This window comes from Cavia porcellus, unplaced genomic scaffold (assembly GCF_034190915.1).
Source record: "Cavia porcellus strain 051 isolate PalLab524CR breed Dunkin Hartley unplaced genomic scaffold, mCavPor4.1 scaffold_1, whole genome shotgun sequence".
Classification (NCBI taxonomy): Eukaryota; Metazoa; Chordata; class Mammalia; order Rodentia; family Caviidae; genus Cavia; species Cavia porcellus.
This window is the reverse complement of record NW_026947484.1, coordinates 115617037-115636581: the sequence shown is the minus strand read 5'-3', so window position 1 is coordinate 115636581 and position 19545 is coordinate 115617037. Positions and strand designations below refer to the sequence as shown.

At 44.3% G+C, this 19545-nt stretch overlaps 1 protein-coding gene across 1 annotated transcript in view; it reads left to right on the top strand.

Moving 5' to 3' along the window:
* Abca4 (ATP binding cassette subfamily A member 4) overlaps nt 1-19545 on the top strand; it is a 124392-nt gene that overhangs the window by 68014 nt on the left and 36833 nt on the right. Inside the window, exons 17-26 of the mRNA XM_003478946.5 lie at nt 2073-2138; nt 5431-5520; nt 7173-7347; nt 8993-9124; nt 9969-10108; nt 10537-10674; nt 11655-11848; nt 12914-12998; nt 15509-15714; nt 16072-16120. Coding sequence (XP_003478994.2) covers nt 2073-2138; nt 5431-5520; nt 7173-7347; nt 8993-9124; nt 9969-10108; nt 10537-10674; nt 11655-11848; nt 12914-12998; nt 15509-15714; nt 16072-16120 — 1275 coding nt within the window. The remainder of the gene's footprint in view (nt 1-2072; nt 2139-5430; nt 5521-7172; nt 7348-8992; nt 9125-9968; nt 10109-10536; nt 10675-11654; nt 11849-12913; nt 12999-15508; nt 15715-16071; nt 16121-19545) is intronic.

Genomic DNA, 19545 nt, shown 5'->3' with positions numbered 1-19545 from the left:
AGGCCTGGGTTTAGATCCTCGCAGCACGGGTGCATTGTTTTCCTAGGACTGCTCTCATAAAGTACCGTACACTGCGTGGCTTAAAACGTAGAAATTCATATCTCACTGTCCTAAAGGCCAGGAATCCAAAATCAAGGCGCTGGTCTAGCCAGGCTCCCTCTGAAACCTGTTGGGCCAAGGCTCTTCCTTGTCTCGTGCCAGCTTCTGGAGGGCTTTCAGCAGCCTGACTTTCTTTGGCTTGTAGATGGCCCCTGTAATCGTGCATCTTCCAATGGCATATTCATTGTGTCTGTCTTTCCTGATCATCTTTGTATAAGAACGCCAGTCATATTGGAATATGGGCACACTGTACTCGAGCACAGCCTCGTTCAGGTTAAACGGATCTGCAATGACTATTTGCAAGCAAGGCCACATTTTGAGATACTTGTCTTATTCTGACACTGCCCTGACATCAAATGTCTGTGTATTTCCAATACCACCAACTCTCTGACAGCAGCTGTTCTATTCAGTTCTGACACTGTTCAGAATTTGTGTAGCTGCCACGGATTCAGTCCCATAAGACTTCCCTGGGTTCAGAAGCCAGCTGTAAATGTGATCCCAAAGTGTTCTGCTTCCAATTACAGCTTCCTGGAAGCCATGCAAGGTGTAGGCAGAGCTCTACCCTCCCTGGGCCCAACACCCCCACACCAAAATATGTTCACCAACGCAGAAGCTCCCAAACCCTATTGGAGAGTTTTTAAAACCCAACTTCCAGTCCCCTTTCCCTCCCCAGAGTTTGATGGTTGAGGCTAAAATTTCCTTTTTGCCCCCCATGTTTGGTCTTTCTGGTGACCATTTCCTATCATAAAGCCCCATCTCGAGGCCCCATCTTGAGTGACTTCATTATTACTAATTTAGATATGGTGGAGAATAGGGATCATCATAAATAATGAAGTGATAGAAAGTTGGAATTCCTGCATAGAGGCTGGGGACTCAAAACCAAGTATATTTTATATAAAACCACTGACCCCCAACATGTCCTTTCAGAAAGGGACACAACTCAACATACTACAGTGACCTGAGCAAGACACTTGAAATTCATCAGCCTGTTTTTTGTATCTCCCTGTGCCACTTGAAAGAGAGTTAGTAAAAATTAGTTGGAATAAAATTAGAATTGTACACAATTCAAGGGCTTTATTTAGCCAAACTAAATCTTTCACTTCTTTTGGTCAACAACTATTTACCAAGCTGTACCTATGTACAGGGTCAGCTTATTTTTAAAAAGCAAAGACAGGGTTTGAAGTGTGTGTGCACGTGTGTGTGCCTGTGTGTATGTACCTGTGTGTATGTGTGTATGTGTGTGCTGGGGATCAAACCCACAGCTTTGAACATGCTAGACAAGCACTCTACCACAGAGCTACATTCCCAACATAAGGACAATGTTTTTGCAAAACCAACATTTTGTAGGGAGGAAAAGTGGCAAAGAGAATTTAGCTAGAAATTTGAGATTCTTTTTTTTGAAACCCAGATGGATCCCTAAGCATGAGGGTTTAAAACAAATGATATTAGAACCAGATTGCCTGTATTGGAATTCCTACATTTCTATTTAATTCCCTGGGACCTAGAGATAGATGGCTTTAACTTAGCATGCCTGTACTTCCATATCCTGAAGAATAATATTCCTACTATCTCCCAAGTTTGTTCTGAAGGCTAAATTATTTAACACATTGAAAGTACTTACAACAAGGCCTCACAAAAGCACCCATGAATGCTAGTTATTATCACCAGTGTTATCTGGTAACTGCTGAAAAGGCACATGATTTAATTTCTTGGAATATTAATATTAACCAAGATCATCAGTCTTACTATTGCTGGAAACAACACTCCTCCCAAACAATGACCTTTCAAATTAAAACGTGTTAGAAGAACTAGTTTTTCTGGCAGCCATTCTGAGGATGACCACATAATAGCTTGTGAACTATAAATATATGTAGCTGTAATTTGAATTCAGATAAATCTTATAGAACTGTGGTCTAGTGGGGTAGGAAGATTATTTTGGCTCTTCTCTCTTTATTTGCCTTTCTATTTTTCAGGGGATTATGGAACCCCACTTCCCTGGTACTTCCTTCTACAAGAGTCTTATTGGCTTGGCGGGGAAGGTGAGTTATTTTAAATTTTAAAACCTTAATGTTTAGCCGGGCGTGGTGGCTCATGCCTGTAATCCCAGCACTCAGGAGGCTGAGCCAGGAGGATCATTGGGAGTTTGAGACCAGCCTGGCTACAAAGTGAGCTCAAGGCCAGCTGAACTGCATAGCGAGACCCTGTCTCAAAAAGACCAAAAGAAAAAGAAAAAAAAAAAAACCTTAATGTTTGAAACTAGCTCCCTGGTTACATGCAGGATTTGTGCACTGTCAAGGTGGAACTTTATGTCAAGGGCATCTGTTCTTTTCTTTCTTTCTTTATTTTTGTCTTTTTAAGACAGGGTTTCACTATACAATTCAGGCTGGCCTTGTGAACTCACTTGGTATCAGGCTGATCTCATACTTGCAGCAATCTTCCTGCCTCAGCCTCCCAAGGGTTAAGATTGAAGACTTGGTCACCACATCCAGCAAGGGCATCTTTTTAGATAAGCCAGCTCCTTCAGCTGCACCACCAAGAGGATGCAGCATCACGCCCCTGGAAACCCAGCCTCCACTCACCAAGCCAGAGTGAACGGCCAAGAATCGACAACCAGCTTGTCCCAGGGGAGTAAATGCCCTGTAAAAAGAAGGCTGCACCACTTCAGGTTCAAGCGACTTTTCTAATTTTTCAGTTTAAACAAGAGGCCAGAGAATCATGAAGGAAGATTTGTATTCCTCCTCTGCAAACTCCTGCCTTTGATTCTTCCCCATTTTTTCAACTATAAATTAACTCTTCCTCCCAAGATGAAGACTCACCTTGAGACTGAGGCACAGCTGGCTTTCCTGTCTTATCTTTTAATCTTCTTTCTGTCCTTTTACTCTTCTTTCTTGTAGCTGCGTTACTCCAGTCCTGCATCTTCCAGTGGCATTTTCTCTGTGCCTGTCTTTACCTGGGCATCTTCCTGCCATTAAAAAAACCAGTGCTACTAGAATTTGGCACACCCTACTCCAGTGCAACCAGAAAGGGGACTAAAAGAGCTTTCACCTATCATGTACCTCGGACAAAATTTACCTTCCTCTCTGAGCAAAAAAGGAGGCCTAGGGAGAGAAGAAGTGGGAAAAGCACGGACTCTTTCATGAGTTCTGAGAAGGCAGAGAAATTCTAGAGCTGTCGCCAGAGTTTCTCCTACACCTGGGAGGGTCTGAAAGCAAAGCAAATACTTTCCAGCCTGGACTGCTCACCCATCTATATGGGCCTGGGCCGAGATTTATCCTTTAAGCACTGACACAGACCTTTATTTTCTCCAGGAGCTTAGTCTCGGGACTTTAAAAAGCTTGAGTAGGTTTTCTGTGAGTGTGGGTTTTGTTTTGTTTTACTAAATCATATCTTTCTTTCTTTTCCCTCCTCCTCCTCCTCTTCCTCTTCCTCCTAATGGTACAAATCAATGCACCTTCTAATACCTTAAATATCCAGTATTTTTTCATAGTTTTGTGCATCTTATCTATCTATTATCCTTTATATTTCCACTATAATAAAGCTACAATCCCATCTTAAGTGAGAATTTTCAATTCAGAAGTGTGTCACTGGAATACTTTTAATGTCAGAACTTGTGGGCTTTGTCCCCCTCTCTACAATCCCAAGAGATACCCTACTTCTAAATGCCTTAAGACAAATGTGTCCCTTAAGAGTAAATCATAGCTGGGCATGGTGGCACACACCTGTAATCCTAGCACTCAGGAGGCTGAAGCAGGAGGATTGTCATAAATTCAAGGCCAGCCTGGGCTACAGAATGAGTTCAAGTCCATCTTGAACTACATAGCAAGACCCTGCCTCAAAAAAAAAAAAAAAAGTAAATCATACATTTTTCTGAGAAACCAAATATTTTTAAACTGTCTCATGGGTTAGACCGAGTAAGATCCCTAATAATGTCTAAATCAGAAAACAGCTCAGTTTCTCCACCTAATCCCCTCTTTTGGCAGTGAAGAAGTAGAGGCCAAGATTTATCAATATGTTCCAAAAGTTCCTACTGGTCACTGGGGACAAAATCTGGAGCTTGAACACACTCCCCATCGAGGGATTTGCTGTGATGTTTCAAAGGCGGTTTCCCCTGCTGTTGTATTAGACCTTCATGCAACATGACATTAGTAGAGGGACCACAGGAGTTGTGGGGAATGGATTGAAAAATTCCACAGGAAGCAGATGGATAGACGGACTGGGTAGCAGGACCCTAACCACCAGGCCGTTGCCTGCAGCCAGCCACATCCTGGAAATCTACAGAGGGCGGCGCTGGCCTCTGGCCCACAGAGGCCCTGCCTGGCTCGCTGCTGCATCGAGAAAACTTGCACTGGGTCCACATGTGCACTGGGGTCCGGAGCCCAACGTGCTTGGCAGCAACGACTTCCTCCTGGTTCTGCTTCATCTCTGGCTGGCTGGCTTTTCTGCTTGCCTTTCTTGTCTAAGATATCTTAATGTCCTTTTAGACCATATGCCAAATGTACAAAGAAAAAAATATAAAGGTCAGGAGTTACATGCAGCCGTCTCCTACACTTCTCAATTTGTCTAGGCCTGTGCCGTGCCTCCACCAGGCTCCACCCTGCTGCTGATCTCCAGATAACTGAACATCCAGATCAGGGGTTCCCATGTGAACCATTTCTAGAGCTCTCACAAACTGCCTGTCCATCAAACCACCTTGAATGGACTTTACTCAAGGTTCACCGTGATTTTGACATGTTTTAGGTTAGGTCAGGATGGAAAGGACTGGTGATGAGTGAAAGAAAATGAACCCACTCCAAATTCAATCTTGGGTTTGTCTTTAATTACAAGTTTTGACACTGGGGGCCTGTTCTGGCACATCAGGAGGGTTATGCTAGAGTTGAGGTACAGCCGATGATATAGTGCTTGCCTAATATGTGGGAGGCAGTGGGTTTCACTCCGAGCACCACAAAACAAAAACCACAGGATGGGGCAAAACTCCCTGCTTCTGAAATGCCATTTACAAATCTTGTCTAGGGAAAGATTGTACAATCAGGTTTGAGCAGTGCAGCACAGAAGCAGGCAGAGGCTGGAGAATACTTGGGGGGCTGGTCTCATGGGAATCTTGGTGTGGTCTTTTGAAGGAATTGTCTTCCCCTGGTGGTGGGAAACTCATTTATTTTTTGGTACCAAAAATCGAACTCAGGACCTTGCACTTAACAGGCAGGCGCTGTGCCACTGAGCTACACTTTGACCCTTGGGAAACTCGTTTGTTTCCCCCTCTTTTCTCCTCCTTTCTGTCCTTCGCTGATTCTTGGCTGTCACTGAGAGAGTAATATCAGCTTCTGGTTGGTGCAGGGTGTTCAACTAGAGAAGAAAGAGCATTGGAAAAGACCGAACCCATAACAGAAGAAATGGAGGATCCAGAATACCCAGAAGGAATGAAAGGTAACCCCCTGCCCCAGAAAAGAACACAACAAAAGCAAGGAAAAGACACTGAACTCTAGAAAAGGCCAGAACAAAACACCTCATTACAGGTGAAATGAAGCCCAGGAAACTGACTCCCTCTGTTGACTAGTGTTAAGCTGGGGCCCAGCTGCACGTGTGGGGAATGAATGGTCTGGCCCAGACATTAACGCATACTTCCTGGAGAAAGCAAAGCCCGAGTATGTAGTGTGTTTGTGCCCTTGTTAGGCAAATCCCGAGTGAGTTGTACGAATGTGCTGACTTCCGAGGATTTAGCGAGAACAATGACTTGGGTCACTGGGACTTAAAGCGGATATGAGCTATAAGGAAAGACAAAAATAAATGCTTCTGTGTGCAGGGGGAAGGAGAGTTGAGAGGAGCTGACTGCACTTCACTCGTGGTTACAAATCTAGAAGTCCATTCATTGAAACCATCAAAGCCTTTCCTGACAGTGGAAGTTACCTAATCATTCTTGGACTAATGGGCCCGATTCACCAACCTTGTGTCTCTGGCTTTTGCTGCTCTTTCTTACATATTGAACAAATTCTGTATCTCATCCAGAGGTTTTCCCTGCCAAGTATATGCATCTCTCTGTGGATGTTAAATCCCAGGGTTTGGAGAGGCAACAGGGTCTCTGGCTTTGCCATGAGAGGATCCAGCCTCCGTACACCCACCAGATGCCATTTCACAAAGCTGCAGCCAGGGACCTGCAGCTCCTCACAGAGATGGACTGCAGGCAACAAGGCTTCTGGAAGATCTCCTCCCAGTATGGTAGCACGAGGTTGAAACTGGAGGCCTGGGGAAGCCACCTCCATCCATTCATAGGCAAGGCCAGGAGGCACACACAGAGAAGCAATGGAGTTTAAATTTTTACTAGTGTACTTTCGAGCAAGCAAATGTTTAGAACTATAATCCTGGCAGAAAGTGTGCTATATAGGAGGAAATGAAGAAGGGAGATGCTGGGTGTCAGGGAGAAGTGGAGAGCATACCGAGAAGAGTTGGGGTTTGAGGAATGGTGGTGAGGAAGAGTAGACTGTCCTGGAGTTCCAAGGAGCAAAAAGTCAGCTGTAATCAAATTGACTCAAAGAGTCCATTCCTGATTGACTAGGAGAATGATGGTGCTAGGAACAGACTTGGAGAATCCGAAGGGAAATGTTTTTTAGAAAGAATGTGAGGAGCCTGCGCTGCTGCCAGAAATCCATGTAAAATCCTGCAGACCACTGGAAAAGGGACTTGGGAGCAAACATGGAGCTTAGGGCCAACTCTGCGTGTAGAGTATGAGCTCTGTGATGAGCCATGGGAGCGTGATAGGACACAATGTCTGTCTGTCTGCCTGTCTTAAGTTTCCTCACCTATAGAAATGAGCTTATTAATTACTAGCCCATAGGGCTGTTGTGTGAAATAAGGTAATTCATGGAAAGTACTTGAAACTGAACCAGGCTCACGGTTATTGTTAAATAAATGCTCACTGCCATTGTAACATTGCTATTCTGGTCTTCCTTACAAAGGTCATAGCTGAAGCCATAGGAGGAGCTGAAACTATAGGCAAATGACAGTGGTAAGGAAAAGAACTGTGAGAAACGAGAATATTAAGGCATTATATTTATATCATGTTTGTCTTTTTATCCTCCAAGACTCCTTCTTTGAACGTGAGCTTCCAGGGCTGGTTCCTGGGGTATGTGTGAAGAATCTGGTAAAGATTTTTGAGCACTCTGGCCGGCCAGCTGTGGACTGTCTTAACATTACCTTCTATGAGAACCAGATCACTGCATTCCTTGGTCACAATGGAGCAGGAAAAACCACCACCTTGTGAGTCTTCTGGCAAAGAGGTTGTGGACTGCCATGCCACCCTCATTCCTCAACTTCACTCCTCCTCCATCACCTGCAGTCCACGCCTTCCCACTGAATTTTAGTGCAAAACACACTCCACATTTGGGGACCCAAAACTCCGTAAAGCACACTGCACTATTCCAAGCTCATTTACAAATATTGTTTTATTTAATCTTTGCAAAAGCAACAAAGAGGAGATAGAATAAGGTTATGTCTTTCTTTGTGTGTTGACTCTCTGGACATTCCAAGAGTTAGAAGGGCTTTTCTGAAGCTACCAAGTTTAGTGGCTCAATGGACACATGAGCCAGGTCCTCTCATCACAATTGCCTGTGGGTCTTTTACCCAAGCCTCTCCAGCATTACTGTCAACCAAGGTGGTGACAGAGCTAAGGTCACTGCCATACCGCGCAGCCATGTTCTGTGGAGTGCTGCTTGTTTTTAAGGAGGATTCCTTTTCCTACCAATTATCAGTCAGACTTTAACACTGGCCCAGGGTTTCTGATCAGCTGGTCTTAGTTCTGGAGAATGAGCAAAAAGTTCAGTCTCTATATGGGCCTATGGGCAATAGCCTGGCCGCTGAAGGCCAAATTCTGAAAGGATGCAGGGCTCTGTGTAAACCTCTCATTACTCCAGGGCTCCCCACACTTCTCTGAGGGCCCCAGCAACCATCTTAGAGGACAAGACTGAGGGAAACTTGGCCACCAAGTTTTCCCATGCAGACCTCTCAGGGGACAGCAACCTCTGTGATAGTCTTCAAGTCCTTGGCTTCTTGCTGAGCCCCAGGAAGGAAAAGCAGTCTACACCCAGCACTGGAATGTGCTCTTGGGCGGTTAAGTGTGAGTGGAATGTGGGGCTGGTGCCATTATACTTGGTTCTGTTTCCCTCTAGTGGTTGGTCAACTTCTGAGTTCAGCTTCTGAGTACAAGTTCAGATAGCCAGAGATTTTATCAGAGCGAAGAGACAGAGCTGGGTGTGGTGGTGCTAATTCATCGGATTCCTCTCCTTATTAACTAATAGGTCAGAGATCTGGAAGCTCCTTCCAGGACCCCAAGACTTCTAAAAGGCAAACACATTACTTCATTGAGTGCAGAAATGCAACTTCCCTTGGGGGTTGAAATAACGCTTAGTATTAATGTTAGTAACTTTTCTGAGTTTTACTTTCCATTTTGCTGTTCTGAAGAGTACATTGTGCTATACTCAGACTTTATAATGGTGGCACATGGCTTTTCAATATCGATGACTGCTCATAGAAGGTAAAGAAGAAGCCATGCACTGAACAGCTTTTCTAAATCTTTCTAGCACCAAGCACTGTGATGATGGGGTGGGAGTGGGGCTGGGAATGAATGTCATGAGGCTGGGAACCTGGAGGCCCAAGGGAGCACTGGAAAACAAGAAGGAGCAAGAACCTCCCTGTCTCCTTTCTCTGCCCTAGGGCTGAGTGCACACACAGGTGCTAGGCCCTGTATGGGAAACCTGAACCCACAGTTAGTAGTGGTGGTCTGGGGTTTAATTTAGAGCCAGGGGGAGGAGTCACTATGAGAGTCCTCGCCCACACTGCTGTGCACTGTTCTCCCAAGGCAAGTTACTAAAAGCCACCTCTCCTGCCACTACACTGTCTTTGGCAGGTCCATCCTGACAGGTCTGTTGCCACCAACATCAGGGACCGTACTCATTGGAGGAAAGGACATTGAAACCAGCCTAGATACAATCAGGCAGAGCCTTGGCATGTGTCCACAGCACAACATCCTGTTCCACCAGTAAGTAAAACAGGAGCTGAGATGTCCCCAGCCACTGTCCTGCTCCCCATTCCCCAATACATGTTTGCTAGAGCCCAGCTCAGGTCTGGGTGCAGACAGTGATGCTCTTCCAAAGTCCTTGCAATGAGAATTATCCCTCCAAATATGGAGCTCAGAGGCACTCATAGGCACTCAGAGTGACACTGTCTTTTCTCTAACAGAATGGCAGATCCTTGGCCCCTTGCTCAGCTCTGAAACCCTTCTTGTCAAGGGCCAAAGAGAGGAAACACTGTACTTTTTTCCACTTTAAGTCATAACTCTATAGATTGACTTTGAGGGGAAATTTTCAGCTTCTTTTATTTTCCAGTTAAAATATTTTATATTTCTTATCTAAAGACCTATATATAGTCATTGTGAAAGGGAGGCAGGAAGGAAGAAATAAAGATAGTTAAATAAAAAGAAATAAAAATCACTGGTAATTTCATCACATAGAGACTATTTTTAACATCTTGCTACATAATTTTTCAGAACTTTCTTCTATGTACTTTAAAGTTATAAAGGAGAATAAAACTATGCATACAATTTTGCAATCTGAATTTTAAAAATGTGATTATGAATATCTTTTCATGTCATTATGAATTTTAATATTTGCATGTTATTCCATCATATGAATGAACCTAGTAAGCCATCCTCTTATTATTAAACACTTAGGCAGGATTGTTTGTTTGTTGCTTTTGTATCATAAACAATTTCACAATGAATGTATTGGTTGCTAAACCTCCATACTCATTTTTAGTTCTGTACAATAAATTGTAAGAAGTAGAGTTATAAGTCCCTTGCTTTTTCTGTCGTCATGTCCCTATAGCCTTACGGTGGCTGAGCACATCCTGTTCTATGCCCAGCTGAAAGGGAAGTCCCAGGAGGAGGCCCAGCTGGAGATGGAGGCCATGTTGGAGGACACGGGCCTCCACCACAAGAGGAATGAAGAAGCTCAGGATCTCTCAGGTGCCTTAGCTGGAAGGAGACAGGGCCGCAGATGGCAGACTCCCGGGGCACCTGGGAGGTGGGGTTGTTTGTAACTAACAGGAGGTGCCTAAGAGATGGAAGCATCTGTGAACCCAAGAGCAGCCTGCCTCTGATCACTTCCCATGTGGAACACTGTCCTGTAGCTGCCTGGGTCTTATTTGCTTCTATGTACGTATTTGGACTAAAACAGAACAGACTTGAGATGATGAGGTCCTGAGAGGCAAAGGTCTCCTTTCCCACATTTATGAGGCCTAAATACCACTGGGATTTTGAATGCAGTCTAAATAACACCTAAGGGAACAGCATCAAACCACTGCTAGATTCCAGGGGCCCCTTGTGTCTCCAGCCCCCGGCCTTTCTCTTTCTTACCTACGGCCCGTTTGACTCTGGTCCTCTTGTGCTTCTAGGTGGCATGCAGAGAAAGCTGTCTGTCGCCATTGCCTTCGTGGGAGATGCCAAGGTAGTTGTTCTGGACGAGCCCACCTCTGGGGTGGACCCCTACTCCAGACGCTCCATCTGGGACTTGCTCCTGAAGTACCGTGCAGGTGATGGCCACTGTGCTCTTGAAAGTACACCGCAATATTACCCCTGGCGTTCTGCAACCCAGTACTTCAGTGGCCATAACTACAGTCAGATGGCGTTTTTCTAGTGAATCTAAGTTTATGTTAAAGTTTCCTGAGATTTCTACATAATTATCAACAGAGAATCAGTGATGAGGGAGAGCTTACTTCATAAAAGGACTTAATCTGTAGTCCCTATCTGGAGCAATGGGTGCAGCTCTAAGTGAAATTTCCCCCTGACTAAGGGAACTCAAGTTCCTAGAGATGCCTCGCCGTCTGAAGACCACTCAGGACCAGGTGTGAGGCCACTGAGCTAAGTGTACGGTGCTGCAGAGGACAACTACAGAGACAAATGTCCCAAGATAGGATCTTTTCTCCTCTAGCTCTGCCCCTTCCAGAGAGGGCTTAGGCCCAGAAGAGACAGCAGGCAGAGCTCAGGGAGCCCATAAAAGTGACAGTGTGGCTCAAATGCTGACCAGAAGTTTTCCTCTCTCTGTTTGCAGTTTTTCCCCACACTTTTCACTGAAGATCTGCCTTCCTAAAATCCTCATGGCTGCTTTCTTTTAATGACACCTCCAGTTAGTATGAGTGTGTTTGTGTGTGTTCTTACAAAGATTATACACACAGGGCTTAGTGACCCACAGAGAATGTACGGATGGACCTCAATAGATACTGACTGACTAAGGGAATAATGAATGTGCCCCATATGTGGTGATTTATTTGAATCAATCAATTTTGTACCCCACAAAAAGATTCCTTCTGTGACTGTGCTTTACAGTATGTAGGATTCTATTAAATGTTAGTTGTTGTCATTATTATGGTAGTGTCCTAGAATTGGCTGCAGAATTACCCCCTTTGTTTTCATTTATTATCTCCCAGTTTGGGGACCATATATCCAGGAGGTTGCTCTCATCCTCTGCCAAATGCGCACCACCTGCGATTCCCCTGACTTCTCCACCCCACAGGCAGAACCATCATCATGTCGACCCACCACATGGACGAGGCAGACCTCTTGGGGGACCGCATCGCCATCATCTCCCAGGGAAGGCTTTACTGCTCAGGCACCCCTCTCTTCCTGAAGAACTGCTTCGGCACAGGCTTCTACTTGACCTTGGTTCGCAAGATGAAGAACATCCAAAGCCAAGGAGGTAGCTGTGAGGTACGTGTCAGCCCCCAAAAAAGCTCAGCCCAGGTAAGAAGGCAGACACAGCTCTGGGCGTTTCTGCATGCTCGAACTCTAGCAATCGGAATTGGCTTCTTTATTTCTGAGGTCATTTGCAGGGGATTTTGATAAACATATTCTGAACCCTCCTACAAAGATGCTTCACCCCAAATGATACAACTAGTTTCAAAAAACCTGGAATGGTTACATACCAGTACTCCAAACTACACAAGTGCTTTGCTACAGCATAGAAGCAAGCGTCTTACAGGTTGACTGCTTTAAGAGTAGTGAAGTTTCCTCTTTTTCATTCCCACATTCATGTTCGCTGATTAAACTTGAATTCTAATGGCAAATGAAAACAGAGGAAAGACTCCTCAGAAGTAACCTAAAAATGGTAAAGCCAGAAAATACCAACTGGCAGAGACCACTCGGTATCTCAGGGGACCCAGGTTCAGGTCTGGGCTACGAAGTGTACAAACTGTCATCCTGGGAAAATAATTTAATTTCTTGCTGTTGTTTTTCCCCACATGAAAAACGAAACTAATGATCTCTGCCTCTGCTTCTTAGGGATGTGGTAGAGATACAATGTGAGATAAGGTATTATGAATGTGCTCTGTGCTCCTTGAGAACAGGCATTGCTCGCATTCAAAATGTCACAAGTATTTTACTGTAGCATTATTTATGTCTTGGTTTAAGCACTATGGGTTTCCCTGTCCTGGGAAGATTTCCACAGCCCAATGCACATCCATGGGGAGGGAGGAGCAGAATGTTTCACACAGGCAGAACCCACAGCTGTCACTTGATTAATGACAGGTCAAAGGGATCTTTTGAGGTTTTGCTTCTCTCTGTGCCTACCCGACATACTCTCCAGGATAAAATCAAACAGTTACACCCTCGAAATTCTCAGATGAATTAGTAGATTAAGCAGCGAAGGGAAAATATATTGACCACATTTGGCAATGAGGAACAAATAAAGCACAGAGTGACAGCCGCTGGCCTCAGGGAGATGCTGTCACTGAGGCGATGTGTACCTTCTCAGTCACTGTTGTCCATCTATCGTAGGGGACCTGCAGCTGCGCATCTAAGGGTTTCTCTGTCAGGTGTCCAGCCCGCGTGGAGGAGATAACTCCAGAGCAAGTCTTGGATGGTAAGGGCGAGGGCAGGTCGTACCTCAGTTCTGGTCCAACGATCATCGCCTGGCATTGCTGGGTGTGTCCTGTTGAGGCACTTGAGGGGTGCCAACAAAACACTGGGCGTTCTCAAGCCTAAGATTATGCAATGGCTCATCTTTTTTTCTTTGAGATTTCTTCTCCTCTTCCTTGTTCCTTCATTCCCAATGGAATTTAAAACTCGTACATCTAAGGGACCTCTCCCTTTAATGAGGAATACAGTCTGGGTTCACTCTGTGTCTTCATCCATATTAAACCTGCATTCCTATAGTCCTTTTGCTCTGGCTCCGGGGTATACTCCTCAGTGTCTGCAAAAATGGTCCAGAGTTGCACCCTCTGGTAGAACCGTGCTGGTTTACCACTCTTACTGGTGAATTTTTCAAGAATCAGAGATTTCGGGTGTGAACATCTGTGCAATCTCACACACCCCTGTTGTACTCGTCACTCTCCCCTTAGAATTTCCCAGTGATGCTCTCGGGAGTTAGGGTGCACTGAAACTGTCATATGCACCCTCACCTCTGGGGAGATGCAGAAAAGAGGCTGTTGCTACAGAGGGTTAGAGCTCAGGGACTCACAGAGCTTGCCAACACTTCCCATTCTCTTCTAATGCCCACCTCCATGTCTCCTGTGGAGATGTCTTTGCAAATGGAATACAAAACCCCTGGAAACTAATCTTATGTACTGACCTAGGCTAAGGAAAGGAGAAAAGTATTTGCTTATCAAACTAAAAAACCTAGGATCCTATCTCTCAGATTTGTTTTTCTAAACCCAAGAAATCTACTGAGTGGACTTTGGTAAAGCAATAAAACCAGGCAATATTTATGTACTATGCTTAAAATTTAAGGGACAATGCCCGGAGTTCCATCACCACTATTTCCGCCCCACCCTCTTCGTGCTGTGGGAACCTGAAGTGAACAGAAAGCGTCTGCTTAGAATGACACGTTTCTGTGTTTTGTGCCTTGCCTACCTCCTGTGGGTCTTCACAGCTTTCCAAAGCTTCCTCTTTGCAATCCTGGTTGAGAAACTGACTTTAAAAACCAAAAAAACCTAACACCAGTGTGGCTAATTACTGTGATCCACCAAAATCTAATTGGAAACAGGGCCAGTCTGACTGGGATGATTTTCTTAAAATACAACTTTATTTCTAAGGAAAGATTTTCTTTGTATAGGCTAGGAATGCTGTCACTGGTGAGAAATGTAGTGAGTGGGCCCCAAATCAGGGTGGGAGGACCATCTGAATCACTAACTAACTCCAGGGAGGGCTGTTCACTCACACACACCCACATACCACACCCACACACCCACAGACCTCCCTGCCGGAGTGGAGCTGCGGGCCTGCTGGCCTACAGTGCGACTTCTGAAAGGCGGACACACATCTAAGACGCAATTCCTGGGAATCCAGAGGCTTCAGATTCCATTTCCTTCCTACAAGAACAATGAACTTGACCCCTGCAGAGCTACTGGGGCACCACTTCCTCCTCACATAAAAACTGCCCACCCCCTGCATGAAGTCATCCCAGAATTTAAGACAATCAAGGCCAATTTGCAGATTTGACATACTGCAAACCTTCCAATCCAGCGGAGCAGAGGGTCTTTGTTGAAAGCCATGAAATCTTCCACAGAGAAAGAAAAGAATTCGCAGGGTAATCCTAAAAGAACTACTTTTGAGAGTCATGTTCTAAGTTTACAGAATCCCTTTCCCTTTCCCTTACCTCTCAAAATAAGGTGCTAAGAAACTATCTCTCTTTAGGTGCATGCTTTAAAGATTATTAGATTATTTAATTTTAAAATAACCCATGCTTGTGCATAAAATTCAATTCTGATTGTACGAAGGGGACCTGATGTTTGCCTATAGTCCGCGCCACCACGCCCTTTTTGCTTTGTTTAAGGAGGCAGATGCAATCACAAGGGAAATAGTGCAGACCTCCAAGACCAGGCATGGGTATGCGAGGTAGGAAGATTTGTCTGTCCCAGCTTGATCACCTGTTTCAGGAATGCATCCAGAGCAAGTCTCCTAGAGCTTGCTTCAGCCAGACCAGAACAATGAAAACAACTTTCACTTAACCCTTAAGTTGCCAGAGAAAGATGGTGAACCACAGTGGCTATCATTTTCCCTCTTTCACAGATGAGAAAACAAAGGTAGGGCCTGCCCAGCACACCATAGTTTGAGATGACAGAATATTTGGTCAAACAAAGACAGAAACTGGCCCAGAGACATGATATCATCTCCAGATTCTGTATAATTAGCCAGAGGAGAGTGCTTTTGCTTGTCTGCTTCCACCTCTCAGTAGCCATTACAGAGCCAACTAAAAAGGAACTTGGTAAGTGCCAGTCCTTCACGAGAGTCATCGCTGAATGGCACAACGCCCCTTCCTGAAGTGGGAGGTGGAAGAGAGTAGGGATCTGAGAAATCTCAGTCTTCTAGGTTCTTGAAATAGAGTTGGCATCATTTGGTTTTTTATTTGTTTGTTTGTTTTCCTCATCTTAGGGGATGTGAATGAGTTGGTGGATGTGGTTTGCCACCACGTTCCAGAGGCAAAGCTGGTGGAAAGCATCGGTCAAGAAGTTATCTTCCTTCTTCCAAATAAGAATTTTAAGCAGAGAGCATATGCCAGCCTCTTCAGAGAGCTGGAGGAGACCCTGGCAGACCTGGGGCTGAGCAGTTTTGGAATTTCTGACACTCCTCTGGAAGAGGTAAAGGAGAGATTTCAACTGTTTTCTGTCTAGTGCCAGAAGAGGCAGCTCTTTGTGACAGTCTAACACTAGAGTGAAGTTTATAAAATAAAAAGCCCTAATTTCCCACTCAAGCATAGTGACCGTCTTCACTTTTGGATTATTTCCTCCTACTTCTGTCCACATGCATATGTATCTTATGTAGTTGTGTTTACTGTGTGCTTACATGTTTGCATTTTAGACTACGTTCTTAGAGAAGCAGCCATAATATATTTTCCTCCCGTGTTGAAGCAATGCCCAACAGAATGGAATCAGTTATATTTTTCAGAGAGTGGGAATGCCTAAACAAAATTCTTTTTTTTTTTTATTTCTCATCAGATTTTTCTGAAGGTCACAGAGGACTGTGATTCAGGACTTCTGTTTGCCGGTATGGTACTGGAACTTGGAGACTGCTCACCCTGTCCCATATGCACAGCAGTGGATCTTGAAAGTCTAAGGAAGAGTCAGTCACAAAATTGCAGGAAAATTCTTCTCTATAGTGTCTGCTTCCCAAATAATAAGCACATTACATTCGTTGTGGCTTTGTGTGGCAAAGGAGAAACATTCTGGATGAATCAGAATATTTATGAAGTTCAGATTTCTAGCTGGAGCCCAAAACTTCTCATCCTATACCTGCAGTCTTGTATTCCTACCATGTCACCATCCTCATCCCTTCACGTCCCCACCAGCCTCTGATCCATTCCCGTCTGCATGAGTGACAGCTGGCAGAATCCACAGCAATAATAGTAACACATTATACAACCCAGATGCCAGCTAGGGTCTCCTAGTCCTTAGAGACTAAGGCAAAACCATTGTGAGCCCTCATTTATTGATTCATGAACTTTGAAACTGGAGAGACCAAAATTCCTGGGGGTGGTAGGAGTCTCTCTTCTACATGTATCAACTTGTGTCCAGATCACAGAGCCACAAAAAACACCATGAGTATAGCAGACTTCCCTGCAGAGGGCAGAGACGGGGAGATGGAAGTACAGGAGAGGTGATTTGTCTGCCACAATACAAGCCATTTCTGATGGGACAAGAACCCATGCTGTTAAAATCTTACTGGGCCCTCTCAAGCTTAGACAAAAGCGTGCAACAAGTCTCTCCCTGCTGCCTTGGCTCCTGGTACCACCCGTGCACGGCATACTTCCTCTACTATGTGACGCATCTTGGTGTTTCCCTATGCAGTGTTTCCTCTCTATGGGGGCCGCAGCACCAGTTTTAAGATAACATGGGTTTTTTCTAAGTGATCCCAGGTGTCTATCAGGTATGCCTAGATCTACCAATGACCCAATGTTCCAGCCAATATGTGCTGCAGATTGGTCATGTGGTGGTCAGAAAAGCTGCTCCTCTTGACATGGAAGGAGAGGGGTAAGGGGGAAGATCTCTGGGAGAAAGGGAGCAAGCACAAGGCCTGGGTTTCTTTTTGAGCTTTATAGATACAGGTATTGAATTCTCTCAGTTCATCCAAAGCCAACAATTTACATTAAACAAGACCAGAATGAAAATATGCTAACTTAGAAGCTGTGCTACATTCAAGAATCAAGGTCTTTTATCTGTACAGAATACTCCTTGTTAATACACATTAAACTAGACTGCTAACATGGAGCCAACATGGGAGCAGAAAAAGATATATCAAAGGGTCAATCAGTATTGAGATTAAAAGTTTAGCCTTAGAGCAAGGCAGACCAGACATCACACCTGAGCTTCATAATTTGCTGAGTGGCTTTGGATAAGTACCTGTCATCCTTATGCCTCAGTTTTCTCATCTCTAAAGTGGCGATAATCTTACCATTTGCCTTGCTGAGAAAATTAAACAAGGTAATGCATGTCAAGTCTTAACACATGCATGTGTTAAGTTTCTGATCAATACTTAGTAATACTTTTATCTCAACATTCACAAATCACTTATTACCTCAAATTTGTATGACTTCTCACACTTGACAAAACACGTAACACCCATTGTGTTACTTGATGTTTGCTATCCCATCTAGGGGTAGCTGAGCTCACAGAGCTGATGATTTGCTTAAATTCCCACAAATTCTTACATCAGTGGTAGTGAACCTATGGTACATGTGCTGCAGTGGGTTGTTCGCTATCATTAAAAGTTCTAAAAGATTCCAATCACTGTTCTAGGTCTTACTCTTTAAGCTAAGATCTATGCTCCTACTACTTTCCATTTTTCAGATGATAAAGCAAGTTTGTTTTCAATTGGCTCGGTTTTAGAGAATGACATTTTCTGATCTTGTCTCCAAAGTCAGGAGGAATATATAGGTGTCTTTTGGGGTATAGCATGGGGATCGGTGCCATTTCTGAAGAGGTAGCTCAGAGCCAGAGACCACTACAGAGCAGCAGAAAGCTAGGGACAGACTAGTGATACTGAACAGGCCTGGAGCTCTTAGCTCTGGCCAATACAGTGGGACCTTTGAGGATGGAAATGAGCCAGCCAAAACAAACAAAAAAGAAGGAGGAGGAGGAGGAGACAGAGGAGGAGGAGGAGGAACAGTAGGAGAAGATATCCTCCAGCATCAGACTTCAGATATGAGCTCAGGTCAGGAAAAGGAGCTTGAAGAACGAACAATTAATCTGTCACTGAACCTGCAGAACTTTGCCCCTCTGATGCTGGGCTGGCATCCCCGTAAACAGAGCCTCTGCCTCCTGGGTCTAGAACAACATGCATACCTGTGAATGTTAGCTGAAAGGATGATTGTGCCAACCCAGCTGCCTTTACAGCTGTCCTTTTCCTGAAGGATGTGAGACCACTAAGAAAGCAGCTGGTACCAAGTCACAGATGTTCTGCAAGGAAGCATCTCTGAGTGACCATGAGGCTCAACGTAACTGACCACTTGCACTGTTTATGCAACACATTCATTGAGCTATCTCATTTAATCTTCAAAACAATTTTGGGATGCATTCTTGTCACCATTTTATTGATGAGAAACTTCCGATTCAGACAGAGTGAGACACTTCTCAGTATTTATACATTTTGTAAGAATCAGATTCAACCCCAGATCGCCTAACTTCTAATTAGTCAGTCCTTTTACACTTTTTAGTGCCTTCTAAAAACTCAGAGAGAACCAAGTTTACTCAAAGTTGTGATTTCCTATGTACCTACATTGTAAGTGATTATATTTTGTTGTTTAAAAATTGAAATAATATCCAAACCATGGAGTTTCCTTTCCAACAACTCTCATCTGCCTCTGCCTCCCTGGTGATATTCCTGGTGACAGTTGTCAGGCATACTTTTGAGCTTTGCAATTGAGTGTGTGTACCTTAAGTGTTCTTTGTCTCTCTATGTGATATACAAGCTTCCTGACATAGATGTAAACTTACTACACAGATTGATCTTTTTTTTTGTCTTTTCCTTTTTTATCGGTACCAGGGATCAAACTCACGACTGCCTGCTTGCAAGGCAGGCACTTATGCCGCTGAGTTAAATCCCCAGCCCCCACAGATTGATCTTTAAGGATGTTTTGTTTTGTTTTGTTTTGTTTTTGTCTTTTTGAGACAAAGTTTCACTATGAAATTCAGGCTGTCCTTGAACTCACTTTGTAGCCCAGGTTGGCCTCAAACTCACAGTAATCCTCCTGCCTCAGCCTCCCTACTGCTGGGATTACAGGCGTGTGCCACCATGCCTGGTTCTCCGCCTAGGTTTTTTCTTAACACTGAGGTATTTATTTTATAGCTCTTTTTATGTCAGTGTACTCAACTATTTTTTGAGTGATTTTATACAGAATTTACACTGGCAAGTAGATTTTTTAAAAAAGATTATTAATTTACCTGGCCTGGTTTTTGTTGCTGCCATAAGAAGAG